Source organism: Spermophilus citellus (assembly GCF_964194105.1).
Source record: "Spermophilus citellus genome assembly, chromosome: 4".
Taxonomy (NCBI): Eukaryota; Metazoa; Chordata; class Mammalia; order Rodentia; family Sciuridae; genus Spermophilus; species Spermophilus citellus.
Genome location: NC_138185.1, coordinates 199,652,323 through 199,670,713, shown reverse-complemented (window position 1 = coordinate 199,670,713; position 18,391 = coordinate 199,652,323). Strand labels below are relative to the sequence as shown.

General features: G+C 39.6%; 1 protein-coding gene and 1 pseudogene across 8 annotated transcripts in view; both read right to left on the bottom strand.

Moving 5' to 3' along the window:
* YLPM1 (YLP motif containing 1) overlaps positions 1-16,573 on the bottom strand; it is a 74,368-nt gene extending 57,795 nt beyond the window's left edge. For 5 of the 7 annotated variants that reach the window (XR_014021556.1, XM_081290676.1, XM_081290677.1 and 2 more), the window contains exons 1-2: positions 15,520-16,573; positions 1,265-1,501 (exon numbers count right to left, since the gene is read on the bottom strand). Coding sequence is in view for 6 of the 7 variants with exons in the window: in XM_081290676.1 (XP_081146802.1) it covers positions 1,265-1,501; positions 15,520-16,377 (1,095 nt within the window). In the remaining variant the exon portion in view is untranslated. The remainder of the gene's footprint in view (positions 1-1,264; positions 1,502-15,519) is intronic. The other 2 variants (XM_081290680.1, XM_081290681.1) reach the window with 2 other exon arrangements.
* Positions 5,804-6,745, bottom strand: LOC308647612 (mitochondrial ribosome-associated GTPase 2-like; annotated as a pseudogene). The gene has a single exon. The product of its transcript is annotated as a mitochondrial ribosome-associated GTPase 2-like (transcript).
* Positions 16,574-18,391: the final 1,818 nt, after the last annotated feature.

Sequence of the window (18,391 nt, the reverse complement as noted above, 5' to 3'; positions counted from 1 at the left end):
CCTGTCTATGTTCTTATTATGGATACTGACACAAAGGAATTTATAAATTCTGTAGTCTTCACTAAAAAAATAATCTCCCTGTTCCCAAAGCGAACCATTGTGCTTTTCACTCTAAGAAGTTAATATTTCTTCTTTTTTTTTTTTTTTGCGGCGGGGAGGGGGGGTCACTTTTCACCAATGGACTATGATAGTCATCATTGTTCAACAAAGCTGGACAAAGAATAACCTATGAATTAACGTAAAAGCTTCCCACATTCCAGTTACTATGCTACATCTGACAAAGATAATCACATTTAATGCCTTAACAGCCCTATAAAATAGTTATAATTTGAATATGCCTGTTTCGCAGATGAGGAAATTGAAGCACAGAATGCTTAACTAACTTGACCAGAGTCACCACAGCAAGTGTCAATTCCTGGACTATGGCCTAGGCTGATAATCATAAGAGCTACTGTTCTTTTTTTTTTTTTTTTTAAGATGCATGTTCAATACTTTTTATACATTTATTTTATTTTTTACATATTTATTTTTATGTGGTGCTGAGGATCAAACCCAGTGAGTGCCTCATATGTGCCAGGCGAGTACACCACTGAGCCATCAACCCAGCCCCAAGAGATGAGGTTCTTAACTACTGCCCTCTGCTATCATTATAAACATACCTGGACATCTCCCATTAGTGCTAAGAAACAATTCAAAAGAATATCTAATTCTTTTTTTATATATATACATAAATATTTTTATTTGTTGATGGACCTTTATTTATTTATCTATTTATTTATATTCAATACTGAGAATCAAACCCAGTGCTAGGCAAGATGCTCTACCTGAACCACAACTCTAGCCCAAGAGCATCTAATTCTTCTTTCTTGCACAAACCAGGAAAAAAAAAAAAATCCTCCTCCTCCACTGCTTCTCCTTCTTTTAAAACCTATTGTTATCATCAGTTTATCCATACTCAGATAAACATATATACATGAGAATATAATAGATTCTATTTATTTTAAGAGTTTTAAGTTTAATCTTCCAAATTATACTGTAATTTAATTTTCAGTCTGTTTTATGCTTCTATTTAAAAAAAAAAAAATCAGAACAGAGTCAATCCTCATTACTCTAAACCTGATATGGCAAATACATGATTATTTCACAAGTAGAATTTTATAAATTCTTGAACACATGAAAAAATATATTAAGACAAAAATGTACATAAGTGAATCATTAAAAAAAAAGGCTAACCAACTCAATAAACAATTGATTACATTGTTACCTGGGGTTCCTCTGGTGGGAGAGGAGGTGGCACATCTTCATTCGGAGGTGGTAATGGGGGCTCCTCAGATGAAGGAGGTTCTGAAACTTGACTGGTGGCAGGTATTGTAACTTCTTCTTTTACTGGTTCTGGTGCATCCTTTACTACAACAGGGGCTTTTTTATGTCCTGGCAAATGCACTTTTGTCCTTTGCTGCAAACTAAGCAGGTGCTGTCGATACCAATACTGCTGCTGTTCCTACAAGAGAACCCATTTTTGAGAATTTGAATTGACAATCATGTATCTCTGCAACTTGGTGTTGACAATTACAATTGTAAATGTGTTCATGTGTTTATAGGTAAGAAAAGGCAAAGCCAGACAGAGAAAGGAAAATAATAAGTTAACATGACCTTAATAACAGACTAGAGAAAAATATCAGTTTCTCTCCCAAATTTACAATTTTAAATTCAACCACACAAAATAATTCAGTACATTTTCTCTCTTAAAAATACATGGTTTTGGAGGTGAGAACAATCTTTTTGATAAATGATCACAGTTAATCCTTTTGATATGCACATCTACTTGCTTCTAACCTGACTTTAGTTTGTTCAGATTAATCCACAGGGATCTTGCAATTAATAAATACAACCAAATAGACCTGTCTTTTCTATCTGCCTTCATTCTCCTCCAGTGCTTTTCCTTTTAAAACCTATTGTTATCATCAGTTTATCCATACTCAGATAAACATACATACATGAGAATATATTATGCTTATAATATATTCTATTTATTTTTAAGAGTTTATGTTTAATCTTCCAAATTATACAATAAATTAATTTTCGAGAAGTCTGTTTTGTGCTTTCATTAAAAAAAAAAAAAAAATCAAGGGCTGGGGATTTGGCTCAAGCGGTAGCGCGCTCGCCTGGCATGTGTGCGGCCCGGGTTCGATCCTCAGCACCACATACAAGCAAAGATGTTGTGTCTGCCAAAAACTAAAAAAAATAAATAAATATTTTTAAAAAAATCAAAAGAGTCAATCCTTATTACTTGTGGATTCTGTATTTGCAGATTTGCCCACCTGCTAAAATTTATGTCTAACTCCAGTATCAATACTCACAGAACTATCCCAGTCATTCATAAATAATTGGAGAGCAGAAACAAATCTGAGTGGCCTGACATGCATGTTCCCAGCTGAGGAAGAACATAGTGATGCTCTGCCTTCTGGTTCCAGCTCTCAAATGTTCTGTCCTTTTCATGTCTAGTTTAGAGCCACATTTTTCATATTTCTGCGCTTGTTGTTGGCGATTTTATTGTTTAAAATGGTCTCCAAACACAGTGCCAAAGTACTGTCTAGTATTCCTAAGAGCAGGACAGCTGATGTAACATCCAGAGAAAGCAAGTGTGTTAGATAAGCTTCATTCAGGCAGGTATTACAGTGCTACTGCCTGTGAATTCAATGCTAATTAATCAATAATATATGTAAAATAAAGGGTCTTTAAATAGAAAACACATTTAAACAAGGCTATGTATTGATCAGATGATGAAAATGTGATCAGGTGCTCAGAAGAACCTAATCATGCATTACCTCTAGGAACAGTGGTTCTGTATTCACTAATTCAGCATTTGTGGCAACTTCTAATAAAGAAAATCAACTGTACAAATACATAGTAACTTATTAATTAAAAATCAATAAAGAGCAGGTGTAGTGGTGCACACCTGCAATCCCAGCTACTCAAGAGACTGAGGCAGGAGAATGAGCAGTTCAAGGCCACCCTGGGTAACTTAGTAAGACCCTGTCTCAAAGTTAAATTTTCAAAAACGGGCTGGGGATGCAGCTCAGTGGTAGAGTGCTTGCCTAGCATGTGTGAACCTGAGTTCAATCCTAGTATTGCAAAAAAAAAAAAAAAAAATCCTATCGCTCAAATAACTAAAAGATCTTTTATGAAGATCGTGGTATTCATTATACAATTCCCCAGTTCAAGGCTGCACAAGGAAAAACAAAAGTTGTCATACTAAAACTCCACGGAAGAACTGCCCTAGATACTTCTCTGATCAACAACAGCATATCTGCACTACAATTTTAAGACTGTAGGATTTTATGAAGTGATGTTGGAGAACTTCAGAACTCATTACTGACAGCTGAGGATCCCACAGAAGTCCTATTCTGTAGAAGTTAACAATGAAACAACTTTACATAGGAACTACAAAAGGGAAGGACCTGAATACCTAAGGTTGAAAAACAGCCCTGGGAAAATTGATAAATCCCAAAGATGTTTTCTCAACATATCAAAAAATGAAATAAAAAATAATGCTGCCATACAATTATGTCACAAAAGTCATAGCACAGAAACCCAACCTACACTTTATTATTTGTTCATTCTAAACATCAGCTGTACTTTCATTTATCAATTCCATTAAATATAAAATCTGCTTATTTTTATCATTCTGAGCTTTATTTTTCCAGATTGTATCACAATCAAGTATTTTACTTTTTATTTTAAGTTTTCAGTTGTGTTAAATGGGTTCATTTTCCTAGCCCATTTTCTATTTTTTATTTGTTCTAATTACTTACACATGACAATAGAATGCATTTTGATACATCATACATAAATGGAGTATAACTTCTAATTTGTCTGATTGTACATGACGTAGTCAAACAGGTCATGTAATCAATCGTATGCACACAGGGTAATAATGTCTGATTCATTCTACTATCATTCCTACCTCCTCGCCCCTCCCCTCCCTTCACTCCCTGTCTATACCTCCACTCTCCCTACTCCAAATTGTGAAATAGCATCCACATTTTGAGAAAACATTCAGCCTAGCCCATTTTCTAATCCAGTTATCTCTATAGGAGAACTTCCTCTATTGTTACTATTTTATTGTATTACCTCCCCAATTTTCCATTTGCAAACAGATGCATAAAATGCACATAATATATAGCTGTTTTCCACAAAATATACTGGTTTGTTATCACACAGACTGTAATTTTCTTGGGAGGAAGACATGTCTTCTGCTTATCTCCTATCTGGTACTAGTGTTGGAACACAAAGTAGGAGGTCAATAAATGGTTATTGATCAAGTGAAGATTTCCCCTCTTGGCCATTCATTTGTATGACCTGAGATTTATTCCAATTTTCTGGGAAGGGCAAATTCCATTTAACTCCATTTTGAAGTTTGGACTATGATTGTATTTTTGTTTTTAATTATCATAAGCATAATCATCAGCTCCCAGTATATAATTACTTCCACTATTCAACGTAAGAAACAAGAGTACACTAGCCAGGCATGGTGGCACACACCTGCAATCCAGCGACTTGAAAGGCTGAGGCAGGAGGATCACAAGTGAAAAGTGAGCCTCAGCAACTCAGTGAGACCCTGTCTCAAAAATAAAAAATACAAAGGATTGGGGATGTACTCAGTGGTAAAGCACTCCTGGGTTCAATCCCCAATACCAAAAATTAAAACAAGTACACCAGGCTGGGGATGTGGCTCAAGTGGTAGCACGCTCGCCTAGCGTGCATGAGGCACTGGGTTCGATTCTCAGCACCACATAAACCTGAAATAAAGATACTGTATCCCCCTAAAAACTAAAGAAATAAATATTTAAAAATAAAAATAAAAATAAAAAATAAAACAAGTACACTGACCATGAGTAGACAAAGTAATATTAAAACATCTATAGCCAGACACGGTGGCACATGCCTATAATCCAAGAAACTCAGGAGGCTAAGGCAGGAGGATCACAAGTTTGTGGCCTGCCTCAGCAACTTAGTGAGTCCCTAAGTAACTCTGCAAGACCTTTTCTCAAAATTAAAAAAACAAAAAGGGCTGGGGGTATGATTAGCAGTAAAGCACCCCTGGGTTCCATCATCCCTTCCCCCAAATTATAACTTTCTTCCATCATTTTAAGTAAACATCAAAAATATCAACAGGCTGTCCTTATTTTTAAAAAATTAGGGGCTGGGATTGTGGCTCAGCGGTAGAGCGCTTGCCTAGCACGGGAGGGACCCAGGTTTGATTCTCAGCACCACATTAAAAAAAAAAAAAAAAGGCATTGTGTTGTGTCTATCTACCACAAAAAAAAAAAAAGATTCTCTCTTTAAAAAAATTAATAAATTCAGTTTCTTTAAAATGTAAACATTTCATTTGTTTTAGTTGCTTTGCTTTGAAAGAATCACTAAAAGATACAAAGATGCAAACTATCTTTTACAAGCTAGAAGTCAACAGCTACAGATAGGAAGATGGTAGATGTCTCAATTCTTTTTCAATTTGCCACCTATTCTCTATCTCTGTTTTAGGTCCAGTCCAGGATAAAAGCCTGATGCACTGACAGAATGCCTTATAGGTTAGGTTCTACTTAATATGAACCAGCACCAGATCTCTGATTCAATCATAGGACTAGTTTCAGCATTTTTTTTTTTAAATCTATAAGCACTTTCTCTTATGTGTTCAAAACCACCCACATTTTATAATCAGGTTTGCTAGTGTGGCAGCCTGGAGGCCCGTGTCCATGCCTGTGCCAGCACTCTCCTCTGGGACATGGTAACACTGTGCACGCTACCATCTGAGTGGCTGGTGGCTCCGTGGGAGCTTGGCCTGCAGGTAGGCATCATGCAGCACCTTCAGGTGCAGCAGCAGCTGCCCCAGGTTCTCCCCAGTCATTGCTCACCTGAGTCCATGGCTCTGGTAGGGAAAGGTCCACAATGAACAACAGTAAGCAGCAGTGATCCATGTGCCTGAGAAAGCTGAGTCCAAGACCCCTGTCCTGGTGGGCACCTTGGATGATGCCCAGGATGTCTGCCACTACCTATTGGTGACCTTTGTAGTGAACAATCCCCACATAGGGGTTTAAGGTGGTGAAGTGGTAGGAAGCCACTTCAGCTTTCACATTTGAAATGGACTGGAGGAGCGAGGGCTTCCCAGCACTGGGGAAGCCGACCATCCCGGAGTGGCCCACCGACTCGAGCTCCAGGTAAAGAATATATTCCTGACCCAGCTGTTCAGAGGTGCAAGTCACAGGGGCACAGTTGTCATTAACCAGGAAAAAGCGGTTGCCTTTCCCACCTCCCCACCCAGTGCAGCAATGTACTCCCGGCCTGGCTGGGACAAGTAGGCTATGACTTCACTGCCCTCCTTCACCAAGGTGCCAACGAGCACCATTCTGGCCAAAGCAGAATCTTCTCCACCATCTTCTCCACTGAAACCCTGATACTGGGACAGAACCAACAACAGCAACTTGACTTGCTGGTCAGCTCTCAGGACAACATAGCCACCATTTGGGCCATCTCCACCATCGGGCCCCTGAACTCCTTGCGGGGCTCACTATGGAAGAGCTCAAGCCAGAGCCTCCATTTCCTCATGAACAAGCATTCTCTAATGGTCCACAAAATACTTTGTAAGATTTTTCTCAGAGAGCAGCTTCTTTCCTGGGGGCTCCTGATGCTTGGTGTGGTCCACACAGCCCACTGACAACATCCTGGGTGAAGCCTGCTATGGAAGGAGCCAGTGAGTCCATCATGCCAGGCCCTCCAACTGGGTCTAAGATCTTGCTAAGAAGAGCCTCACAGGTTTATGGCCCCTTGGCATGACTCAGAGAAGGTCATGCACCTGCTGCCTCAATCTCCTCGCCTTTTGACACATTTTCCCAGCAGAAGCAGACCTGCCCAAGTATGCATGCGGCATGCTTCCCATGCCTGCCCACATGCTCCGGGGAGGCCTCTGGGGCCTGCAGACCTGAGCACTGGTCCACAGAGCCTGGTCATGCCACTGCGGAGTGCGACCAATGGCAAAAGGCCGGCTCACCTCGGGCCACCGCCTGCCCGCCTCCTCCTAGCTGCCACCACCACCTCAGCACATTTTTTAAAGCTCTACAAATGAATAATGAAGACATTGCAAACAAATGTTTTCAACAACCCCAAGAGCAGAGTGATTATTTCAGAAAGGAAAAGACATGTCTGAACTTGCTAATAACAAGAGTCTAGGAGCCACTTCTGAATTTCCCATCACATCTCAGATGGATATTGGTTCATAGATGAAGGAAAATCAGCATATGTCACATTTACAAAGAAGTAGAATAAAAGTATTTAAAGTTAGAAAGAACATAAAAACTATTTGCCACAATTCTTGTCACTAAAGAAGATGTTAATTTATCCAGGAAGCATTTACTGACCACTTGCTATTAGCACAGTGATGAAATAAGTGATTTTCCAGGAAGGGAACTGTAAAGGAGGAGATGTTTGTATGTAATGTTGACTCTTACACATGCCTGAATACTCATGTTCTATGTCTTATATCTTAATGCAAGGGAAAAAAAATTGGGTGAAATAATGAGTCAGGTTTCTATTTTAGAAATTTATTTTAAATATGCTTAATTTAAATATTTTTGAGATTCACATTTTATTTTAGGACTAGGGTCACCAGATAAGCTTAGTCCCTTTTTGAAAAAAGAAGAAATATGCTCCCTTACTTCATCTTTTCCTCCAGCTCCTGCCCTTATTCTTACTTCCCTTCAAACACGAACTTCTTGAAAGAGTTGTCTATACTCACCATCCCCATCCTCACCTTCCATCACTCCTCAAATCAATGCAATATGGCTTCAGTCACTATGAAACTGCTCCTGCCAAGGTCAACAATAATCTACATGTCAGTAAATGCAAAAGATAACTCAAAATCTTTATTTTGCTTGACCTCTCAGCAGTACTTGACATAGCTGACTACTCCCTTATACACAGAAAGAGTTTTCTCCTGCAAACGCTGTGGTACTGCACTGTCGTGATTTTCTAGCTACCTAATTTGGCCTTTTCTCCATTAGTTCCCTTAGATGCTGCTACTGTGTAACTATCTCAATGTCCTTTAACCTCTGTTCTTACTCTACACACATTCCTTAGACAACCTCATCTATTTCTCCGTCTTCAATCACCATTTTTTATGCTACAACTCACCAGATCTTGCTTCTGAATTTCAGATCTATAACGAACTTCCAACCAGACATCTCCATTTGGAATCTATGCCTCAAAAACCTCAAACTCATTATGTCTAAAGTTTATTAATTTTCTCATCTCTAGACCTGTTATCCCTCTTCTCTAGCCTTTCTTATTTTAGTAAATGGGACCACCAATCATCCACCCACTAGCCCATCTCAGAAACCTAGGAATCACCCTTGATGCCTCCTTTTTCATGACTATTCAAGTAATCTCCAATTAGATTCTAGCAGCTAAATATTTCTCCAGTCTTTCTACTTCTCGCCATTTCTACTAACATCATCCAAGTCCAAACCACTTTTAACTCTTGCCTAGATTACTTCAACAACTATTCTAAATCACTCTTTCACCTTTCAATTCCATTCTCCAGAAGGGCACAATAGTGCATAACTGTAATCCCTGCAACCTGAGACACTGACGCCAGAGGATCCCAAGTTCAAGGCTGACCCATGCAACTTAGAAAGACCTTGTCTCAAAATTTTCAGACAAACACTAATATGGCAGTATGTAAAAATGTGGATGTGTAACCGATGCGATTCTGCAATCTGTATTTGGGGTAAAAATGGGGAGTTCATAACCCACTTGATTCTAATGTATGAAATATGATATGTCAAGAGCTTTGTAATGTTGTGAACAACCAATAAAAAAAAGAAAAAAAAATTTTCAGACAAAGAGCTGGAGTATGGCTCAATAATAGAGCACCCCCTGAGTTCAATCCCCAGTAGACCCCACCCCCCAAAATCTATTCTCCACACTGCAAGCAGAGTGAGCATTCAAAAATGCCAACCTAGGTTTGGGGATGTAACTCAGTGATAGAATGCTTGTCTAGCAAGCACAAAATCCTGGGTTTTATCCTCAGCACTACCAAAAAAAACAAAAAACAAAAAAACTCACATTTTCCTACATAAAATCCTTCAATGGCTTCCTATTGTCCTTAGAATAAGTTCTTAAAGGTCTACTATTCTCACCCTGAACTTAGTTCTTTAAACTCTACCTGGTTTATTCCTGCGTATTCATGTGTGTGTGATATACACACACATACATACATACAAACATATACATACATACACACACACACACGTGTATATAGTTTTAGTTGTCCTTTATTTTATTTATTTATGTGGTGCTGAGGATCAACCCCAGTGCCCCACACGTGCTAGGCAAGTGCTCTACCACTGAGCCCCAGACCTCCTGTGTATTATTTTTTAATTTTTTTTATTTTTTAGTTGTAGTTGGACACAATACCTTTATTTCACTTATTTACTTTTAGTGGTGCTGAAGATCAAACCCAGGGTCTCGTGCATGTGAGGCCAGTGCTCTACTGCTGAGCCACAACCCCAGCCCCCTCCTGCATATTCTTTAGATTTCAGTTAAATATCATTTTACAAAAAAAGAGGTTAAAGCCTCGAATTATATTAATTTAAAAATACATGTTCTCCACCTACTATGTGCTAACATCTATGCAAGGCACTGTGAATACAAAGACAAGCTTAAAAAAAGGAGCATCTTTTTCAGTTCTTTACAGAACAGTCTAGTAAATATATTTTATAATCTCATAGCACCCTGTACTTCTCTTACTTATTAAATGCCATCCCCACTGGATAACAAGTTATTGACAGAAGGTATCATACCATATCTATCTTATTCACCATTTCCTCTCCAGTGCTAAGTTTAGCATTTAGCATAAGTTGCTAGTCAATAAATACTTGAACATTAAATAAATGACAGCTTTACCTAAATATGTTATTTTGAAACTAAAAGGACAAATAAAAATCACAATTCTTGAAAAAGATTATTATCTATTTTAACTAGTCAATCCTTTAAACAGAAAAAAGCTAACTATTTGAAAAAATATCACATTAAATTATCAACACTTTATTCATAAAACTGGAAAATAAATGGGAGAAGATCAAGTATTTATCCTGTCTTTCTATCTAAATGCCTTTCTAATCAAACAGCCCTAGTTCATGAGTGAAAGTTTTTCTTTACAGAATTCAATATAGATGGGGGGAAGGGGCAGAAAAAAAAGTCACCATGTTGCAAACTCTAATGAAATAATTTATTCATGCAAAAGTCATCGATGGATGAACCACGAGATGAAAACATGATACCAGATGACAGGAAGCTTTATAGTGGCCAGGCATGGTGGCCATGCTTATAATTCCAGTGACTCAGGAGGCTAAGGCAAGAGGATTAAAAGTTAGAGGCCGGCCTGGGTAACTTAGCAAGACCCTGTCTCAAAATAAAAAATATAAAGGGCTGGGCATATAGCTCAGTGGTAAAGTGCCCCTGGGTTCAATCCCTAGTTCCCACACACACATAACAAAAAAAGGAAATTTTACAGTAGCAGGATCAGACCATCATCACATGAACCCAATTATTAATCTCAGCACCAGGAACAGGACAATCAGGCACTGTATTCCTTATGATGGGATGCAATAAAGTACACAGCACCACCTATGCACCACATTTGCCAAAATAAAGGTGAATTTCAATGTTAGGTTTTTAAAGCTAACTTCTAGAAATTGGGATCTAGCTCAGTAGTACAACACTTACCTACCATGTGCAAGGCCCTGGGTTCGTTTAGACTTAACTTCTAATTTACAAAAAGCACAGGACAGAAGAACAAGTCAAATGACACCATGGGATAATAAAGTCAGAATGTGGGATGTTCTGCAAGACAACTGACACTGACTTTTTAATCAAGCTCAATGCAATGAGATAGAAAAAAGAGAACAGGAGAGACAAATTTTGATCAGCAGATCCTCAATTGAGGGTGATTTTGCCCATGGGTATATCTGGCAATGTCTGGAACTATTTTCAGTTGTCAAAATTGGGAGCCTGCGGGTGGACCAATGGTATAGAATAGAGGACACAGAGACTAATCCACAAAGTTACAACTATCTTATATTTGATAAAGGGGCTAAAAGCATGCAATGGAGGAAGGATAGCATCTTCAACAAATGGTGTTGGGAAAACTGGAAATCCATATGCAACAAAATGAAACTGAATCCCTTTCTCTCGCCATGCACAAAAGTTAGCTCAAAATGGATCAAGGAGCTTGACATCAAATCAGAAACTCTGCGTCTGATAGAAGAAAAAGTTGGCTCCGATCTACAGATTGTGGGGTCGGGCTCCAAATTCCTTAATAGGACACCCATAGCACAAGAGTTAACAGCTAGAATCAACAAATGGGACTTAATTAAACTTAATTAAAGTTTTTTCTCAGCAAAAGAAACAATAAGAGAGGTAAATAGGGAGCCTACATCCTGGGAACAAATTTTTACTCCTCACACTTCAGATAGAGCCCTAATATCCAGAGTATACAAAGAACTCAAAAAATTAGACAATAAGATAACAAATAACCCAATCAACAAATGGGCCAAGGACCTGAACAGACACTTCTCAGAGGAGGATATACAATCAATCAACAAGTACATGAAAAAATGCTCTCCATCTCTAGCAGTCAGAGAAATGCAAATCAAAACCACCCTAAGATACCATCTCACTCCAGTAAGATTGGCAGCCACTATGAAGTCAAACAACAACAAGTGCTGGCGAGGATGTGGAGAAAAGGGTACACTTGTACATTGCTGGTGGGACTGCAAATTGGTGCGGCCAATTTGGAAAGCAGTTTGGAGATTCCTGGGAAAGCTGGGAATGGAACCACCATTTGACCCTGCTATTGCCCTTCTCGGACTATTCCCTGAAGACCTTAAAAGAGCATGCTACAGGGATACTGCCACATCGATGTTCATAGCAGCACAATTCACAATAGCTAGACTGTGGAACCAACCCAGATGCCCTTCAATAGATGAATGGATAAAAAAAATGTGGCATCTATACACAATGGAGTACTATGCAGCAATAAAAAATGACAAAATCATAGAATTTGCAGGGAAATGGATGGCACTAGAGCAGATTATGCTTAGTGAAGCTAGCCAATCCCTAAAAAACAAATACCAAATGTCTTCTTTGATATAATGAGAGCAACTATGAACAGAGCAGGGAGGAAGAGTAGGAAGAAAAGATTAACATTAAACAGAGACATGAGATGGGAGGAAAAGGGAGAGAAAAGGGAAATTGCATGGAAATGAAGGGAGACCCTCATTGCTATACAAAATTACATATAAGAGGTTGTGAGGGGAATGGGAAAATAAACAAGGAGAGAAATGAATTACAGTAGATGGGGTAGAGAGAGAAGTTGGGAGGGGAGGGGAGGGGGGATAGTAGGGGCATTTGGGGTAAAATTGGGGGTTCATAACCCACTTCAATCTAATGTATGAAATATAATATGTCAAGAGCTTTGTAATGTTGTGAACAACCAATAAAAAAAAAAAAAAAAAATTGGGAGCCTGCTACTGGCATCTAGTGAGCAGTGAGTAGGAATGCTGATACATCCGACAATGCACAGGACAAACTACTATCTTGTCCAAAATTTCTATAGTACTGAGGTTGAGAAACCCTCATCTGCATTAAGAGTCTTCTGTGTATCCTGTTTTGGATCCTGATTTCAATAAACCAGCAAAACATTATTAGTTAACCTGGAGAATGATTTTTAATTCTGTCAGTATGATGAGACAATAGGGGAAATATGAATGGATTGGGTATCAGATAATACAAAAAGGTGTTAACATTTTTAGTTGTTATAATAATGTTTACTTAAGAAAAGATTCTTTTTTAAAAAAAGTATCTAATTAGGAATTTAGAGATGATGGGACTGGGGAATGCAGCTTGCCTATCATGTGTGAGGCCCTGGTTCGATCCTAACACTGGAAAACAAAAAAGTAGAGATGAAATGACATAATATCTAAGACTTGCTTTAAACTATTTCAGCAGCAACAATAAAAATGGCTTGGGTGATGCAAACATGGTAAAGTCAGCTACAGAATCTCAATGGTGGATATTGAAACCCTTTTTTCTATTTTTTATGTTTAAAATTTCTCACTCCCCCAAAAATTTAATTAAGTATTTCAAAAATAAAATATGATGGGGCTGGGGATGTGGCTCAAGCGGTAGTGCGCTCGCCTGGCATGCGTGCGGCCCAGGTTCGATCCTCAGCACCACATACAAAGATGTTGTGTCCGCCAAAAATTAAAAAATAAATATTAAAAAAATTCTCTCTCTCGTCTCTCTCTCTCTCTTTAAAAAAAAATAAAATAAAATATGAATGAAAAAACAATATGCAGAAGGATTTGGTTATCACGACACTAGCATGAAAAAATATTTATCATCTAATAAACAAAAAGAATCCTAGATCTAGAGGATGACAATTCTTGATTCTTACTGGAAAGATCTTTGTGAAGAGCCTACAAGTTCCAAGGCACTGTCCTAGGTGCTGCAGAGGATTAGAAAGATAAGCACAACAGACCCTGTCTGCAAGAGACTTACAATCTGAAAAACAGAATTAAACCAAGTGGGTTAAGAACAGGCATGGCTTCATGAAAACCCTAATATTTAAGATAAACACTAAAAGCAACATAACTCTAAGGGGAGAATGGGAGTTGAGGAATTTGGGATGAATTCCAAACAGAGGTAAGAGAGCAACAGGCCCACAAGGCCCTTCCTGATCTGGTTCACTCCACAACCCTCAAACCTCATCTTTTATCACTGCTTTCTTTCTACTCTCATCAAAGAATTAAAGGCACTGAATATTCAAGACAATGAAAGAAGTTCATAACAGGCAAGGATATAAAGGCAAAAAAGCAAAAAGCCAAAAATACAAGTCATTTGTTTCTCTATAAGAAAAAGAAAAGTCTGATAGAGGTAAAGATAGAAAAGGCACATTTTAACTTGAACTAACTCAGAGTTTGATGACAAATATATTGGAAATTTCAGAGTGAGGTGAGAAAAAAGACAAAATTTTTAGTTCTAAAATAGAGCAATCTGGGGGAAAATAATCTGGTGAGATGGTAGAAATCTGGTGTAAGGCAACAGAATCACTTACTCTACTGTTTTATCCCAAGATCTCAAGTGTTTTCTCCTGATGACATGCCAAGCATCATTTCCTAAAACAATCTGCTTCTTTTCTTAATTTCTAATGCCAAACCTTGTAAAATTAGAATATCCCTCTCTTTTGGAATAGGTAAATTTGAGTTTGTATATCACAAGAGTCTATTTTTTCCTTGGTAAATTTAAGGAAGATTAGTAATTGCTAAAAGTGTCTATTTTTAAAAATCACAACAAACTGATCTATTCTGTTTTAGTTCTACTTTCCTTCTCTTCTCAAAAAGGAATTCATTTATTCCAACTACCCTGTCAGTCGTTGTGGAAAGAAACACACCTTCAAACAGAAGTTTTCAGTGGTAGCTCTCTCACAAAAAGATATCACAAAAGAAATTTTTTTTTTTTAGATTTTACCATGGCCAAATTCAAAGACTATTATTTTTTTTAGTGAATGGTAACAATGAAATGTAACAAACTTGATCATGTCTTAAACCTACCTTGAAGTAATGTCAGAAAGAATGCATCAGGTCCTAAAATGGACCAATAGATTACCAAAGGATCACATATCCAGAGACTCCCCTATGTATCCCATATACACCTCTAAGCATATTTGGGGATCCTCTTAATAAGACAAGACTTCCATTCTTTATTTGCTAAGAACTCTTAATTCAGGAAGCTGACAGTTATCCCTCCTCTGTAAATTTTGTTTTTAAAGAAGTTAATTGGTCCCCATCGGGATGGCGCATGACTGTAATCCCAGTGGCTGGGGAGGCTGAGTAGTTCAAAACCAGCCTCAGCAAAAGTGAGGCACTAAGCAACTCAGACTCTGTCTCTAAATAAAATAGAAAGTAGGGCTGGTGATGTGGCTCAGTGGTTGAGTGCCCCTGAGTTCAATCACTAGTATCCAAAAGAAACAAACAAAAAAGATGTAGTTAACTGATCAAAAGGTTTATATTCCTTTAAGCACCAATTCTTTGAGAAGCTCCTTTCTACGCTTCTTTTCTGATGAAAATCTTAGTTTAAAATACACTCTTAAAACAAGGCTCTATGCAACAAAATCTAGGAGACTGGTGAAAGGAAACTAAGGTATGTAACCAAGTAGAGATTCTCGAGCCAACCCACTACCCTGTGGTGTCTAGACACATCTTCAAATGTTGTTCTTTTAGTAATCCACATTTAGCTAATTAAAAAGCTGGCTGTCAGACCTCTGACTCTTAAGGAATCCGCTGGAGTGTAAATTAGCTAGTCATTGTGTTGGAATTAGGCTAGACATTCACTAAAGTCCCGAGGCCTGCTCACTTAGGGCCTTCTAGGTGAAAGAATCGGCTCCAGTAGATGCTTTCTTACCTGTGGAGTCATCGTAGAGGGATCTGGCTCAGGAGCAGCTTGCTGCTGTTCAGCACTCTTGTTCTTGGCCCCACTCTCCAAAGGCTCTTGCTGGACAGTTGTTTTATTCCCAGAAGGGACGGACGGTGGTGGTAGTAGCTGGGATTTAGAATGGCCCTGGGAGGGCCGGGAAGGAGATGCCTGAGAAGAGGGCAAGTAGGACTGGGAATGGCTCAAATAGGATTGTGAGGAGGAAGAATAAGAAGGAGTGGATGCCAGGTAAGGTTGGGAAGGTGGGGACTGGGAAGGGGACGGCTGGGCAGGAGGTAGGTAGGGCTGAGAAGAAGATGGCGGGTAATACGAGGGTGGTGGTTGAGGAGGGGGCATGTACGATTGAGACGGAGGCATATAGGACCCGGGTGGGACAGGAGGAGATTCAGGCGGGGAATCCAGCTCCATTGGAACCAAACCAGGAGGCCCATCTCGTTGGTGGTGGAGCATCTGGTGTTTGTACTGCTGCTGCTTCTGATAGCTGAGGGCCGGCCCGGGTGGCGGAGGCATCGGTGGCGGCGGCGGCTGCCAGTCCCCGTAACCGCCCCCGGGCATCACCGGCGGGGGCGGCAGCGGGGGCGGAGGAAGGTGGTGGGGCTGGAGCACGCACTGCATTTGCTTCTGGTGCATCTGCTGCAGCTGCTGGAGCTGCGCCAGGTGCTGCTCGCGGAAGCTCATGAAGCCCGAAGAGGAGGGGGCCGCGGGAGTCGTCGAGCTCGCGTACCCGGGCCCCGGCGAGGCCTCAGGAAGCGCCACCGGCGGCGGCGGCGGGACCGGCGGCGGTGGATAGTGGCTGCTCCCGCCATACCGGCCCCAGTTCGGGTACATATCGGAAAAGAAGGCGCAGGGCTCGTCCTGGCGCCGTTACTCGTCGCAACCGACCTCCAGGAGCCGCGGCGGCGACGGCGACAGCCGGAACTCGAGGCGCCTATAGGCCCCGGAGCGTGTAAACGGAGCGCGCCAGTGCGCCGGCGCTACCGAACGGGGCCCGCGACCGGGAAGGCGGGGACGGCACTGAGGTGACTGCGCTTGCGCAGTAGCACCGAGAGGAGAACAAAGGCGAGATAGAGGGGCCGCTTGCTTGGCGACTCGCGGTTGCCATCTATCTTCAGGCATGGATAACTTAGGCGCCAGTGGAATGTTCTTATAGAACCAAGGAACCATAGAGTCTCACTGCTCAAAGGGGTGGTAGAGATCCTTTCGCTCCACCGTTCATTTTTGAATGAGAAGGGGGAAAAAAAAATGTTCCATTCACAATAGCGACAATCGCAACAACAACCCCATAAAACAACAAGGTATAACTCTAATAAGAAATATTTAGAACTTATATGAAGAAAACTACAGAATAATACCTGAGGATAAAATTAAATCTGAAATAATGGGGAGGCTTACCATGGTTCTGAGTGAAAAGAGAAATTGTAAAGACATTAGTTCTTTCCAAATTAAAAGAATAGACTTAACTTATTTCTACCCAGCAGTACTCTTGAGAACAAAGCTGTGAAGAATGGAAATATAGTACTCTAATTCCTACAGGTAACATCTGCAGGTAGTGTAAAGGGGGAGAAATGGAATTCTTCGTCATATTTCAACACATAAAAATCCATGTTGGAGAATCTCTAAAGTAGACATGGAAAGAAATAAATATATAGATTGTCCAGACGACCTAGAAGATAATCATACAAAAATCTTTGAGCCTGATAATAAACAAGGACTCTTGGTTTGAGTGAATCATTGAATTCTAGAAAAGACAGTACCTAACTCTGAGAGTATTAAGTTGTCAGCATGTCAGTTTAGACCACTTAAAGATTTGACCTTTCTTCCATCTTAGCAACCCAGATCTTCACCTCTCTCAGGAAGTGAATGTGAGTGAAAAGTTGGGTAGGCTGGTATCCTTCAGAAGGAAGAGCTTCTATTCTCTCCTAAGAATTTAGTTTTGTTTCTTTTAACTTTCTATTGACGTATAATATATATATATATATATATATATATATAATTACATGCCATAGGTATATAGCATAGGGAATTTTAACAAACCAATCACCAACCCAGACCAAGAAACAAAACATTACCTAACCCAGTAATCCCAGTTAGTTGTATTTTTAATATCTTTGATTGAAACCCCCCCCCTTTTTTTTAGTACTGGAGATTGAACCCAGCAGCATTTTGTCACTGACCTACATCCTTACCCCTTTTTATTTTTTATTTTGAGATAGGGTCTCACTAAGTTGCTTAGGGTTTCACTAAATTTTTTAGGCTGGCCTAGAACTGCAATTCTGTCTCAGGTTGCTAGGATTACAGGCATGCACTACCATGCCTGGTGAAATTTTTCTTTTGAGATATAAAATAAAAAACCAAATGTAGGGCGGGGGTTGTAGTTCAGTGGTAGAGCGCTTACCTAACATGTGTGAGGCACTGGATTCAATTCTCAGCACCAAATATGAATAAGTAAAAATAAAGTTCTATCAACAACTAAAAAAAATGTAATTCACTTTAGTAATAGAACAAAGGAGAAAATAATAATGATCATCTTGTTAGATGCAGAAAAATAATTTGATAAATTTCATAATTAAAGTTCATGATTTTTAAAAAGCTTAGTGTTATAGTTTGGATCTTAAATGTCCCCCAAAGACCCATATGTTAAAGGCTTGGTTGCCAGCCTGTGGTGCTATTGGGAGGTGGTGGAACATTTAGAAAGTGGGTATATTGGGAGGAAGATAGGTCATTGGAGGCATATACCTGCAGGGATATCGGGAGCTCTCTCTCTCTTTGCTTCCTGGCCACCATGAGATGCATAGGCCTGCTTTGCCACATACCACTCTCCCTCACCCTGACTTGACATACT